Source organism: Arthrobotrys flagrans, assembly GCF_004000055.1.
Source record: "Arthrobotrys flagrans strain CBS H-5679 chromosome Unknown unitig_9, whole genome shotgun sequence".
Taxonomy (NCBI): domain Eukaryota; kingdom Fungi; phylum Ascomycota; class Orbiliomycetes; order Orbiliales; family Orbiliaceae; genus Arthrobotrys; species Arthrobotrys flagrans.
Window position 1 is genome coordinate 255,183 of NW_027137551.1, and position 1,811 is coordinate 256,993.

Genomic DNA, 1,811 nt, shown 5'->3' on the forward strand with positions numbered 1-1,811 from the left:
TTTTGCTTCTTGAATAGCCAATGTGTGTACTATGTAGATGCATGCAGCTCCTTTTGGCAGTGAACTAAATTACTTTTTCCTCGAGCGCACGGCGGTGCCGGTTCTCGTGGGGCAGCCTGTTGAACAGAGCATGGTTTCCCTTCACATACAGGCCGGCTTGAAGAGGACGGACAGGCCTATAGCAAAGAGCTTCGTTCAAGGCACTACACCCTTGTTCCAAAACTGACACGCTAAGTAGTCTGCAGTTGAAGTTAAAAAAGAGCCTCGTTCCCGTCTTTAGGAACGACACTTCTCGAACCGCATCAAGCAATATTCATAAGAACAGGTCTTCCTGCGTCATAAAACATATATATCTTCGAAGAGCGCTCCTCCTTCGTCGAGTTCCTATCCATCTTGTCTTTACATCTTTCCGCACTGCATCCTTTATACCTTGCCTACCTTGCCTGCAACTTCTATACGCATCGCGTACTTGATCATATATATTGCGTATCGATATCTCCTTCTCATCTTTATTTCTTCATATTGGCTCTTTCTCCGCCTTGAGTCTTCTCCTTTTCAATCGAGTTTAGACATCCCTTTTTTTTGCAACAGCGCAATAGTAGAATATCGTTATTGTAATAGCGTAATAACGTTAAGTTAACAATCCGGGGCTTTCGGCTGAGCTGGAAACGTCAACTCCAACGCAACACATACTCACACGACCTCAAATGCAATCCTTCTTCCAACTTCACACAGAACCAACAGCGACACAGGCGATGTTGCATACAATGTCCACAGATATGGCTCCAAGGAAGCGCAGCAAGAGCCCAAGCAATAGCTCGTTGAGCCAAGCGCGACCAGAAGAGGATTGGACCAAAATTACAGATTTGGCTGAACGCCGAAGGATACAAAATAGAATTGCCCAGCGCAACTACCGTATGTGCTTGAAAACCTCGTCTGATACAGGGAATTCACGGAAAACTAACATGAAATGGAAACATGCAGGCAAGAAGTTAAAGAGAAGACTTCTCGAGCTTGAAAACAGGGCTTCTTCTCCAGAAACCGATTCCCCTCCACAGTCCCGAGCATCTCCTGGCGAGACCGCCTATGTATTTCCACGTCAGAGCGCTCCACAGGACCATCAGACTAAGAGGAGATCACTATCACATCTCCCGCAACCAAAGACTCCATTCCACAGCCCACCGCTCTACCAGCAAGCCAGAAAACAAGAGCGTCGTCATACTATCCTTTCTCCTCCTACTCCTGGATTCTACAGCATTCCTGATGCAATGGCCCAGGGATACCCAATGAAGACATATCCATCGTGTCCACCCACAATCCTCCCTCTTCCATATGGTGCTGAAGACATGATGGAGACCACCCAGCTAGCATACGACCCATATTTACAGCAGGCTATGGCTAACAACTATGACCTCTCCGGAACATTCTCTGATGGCCTCGGAGTCAGCCCGGACATTCTTGACCTTGCCACCGAACAAGATCATTTATGGTCCGGTGAGCCCTCTTGGCAAAATCCAGCTAGCGCTTGGGATTTTCCAGAGGAGCACGCTTCTTTACAACATGTTCAAGACTGGAACATGAGGATGGCCGCCAGCCCCGCATCAGACATGACCCGCAGCGCCAGCAGCAACTATACTACCGCAAAGCACGAAGGAGATATCAGCGGTGGCGAGGAGGACCGCGAATTTGAAGACGGTCTCTACGGTATTAAAAATGAACTTCTCGGCGAGGACGTCCTCCAATGGGCAGATTTCTGGAGGGAACAGCAGCTCCACGACGAGCTTCCCCAGAACCAGGGACTCACCCCGTGA

At 48.6% G+C, this 1,811-nt stretch overlaps 1 protein-coding gene across 1 annotated transcript; it reads left to right on the forward strand.

Moving 5' to 3' along the window:
* Positions 1-767: 767 nt before the first annotated feature.
* Positions 768-1,811, forward strand: DFL_005459 (uncharacterized protein; the record flags this gene model as incomplete). The annotated part of the gene is made up of 2 exons (XM_067634722.1): positions 768-915; positions 985-1,811. The coding sequence occupies 2 exons, from the start codon at positions 768-770 to the stop codon at positions 1,809-1,811; spliced, it is 975 nt and encodes a 324-aa protein (XP_067489224.1).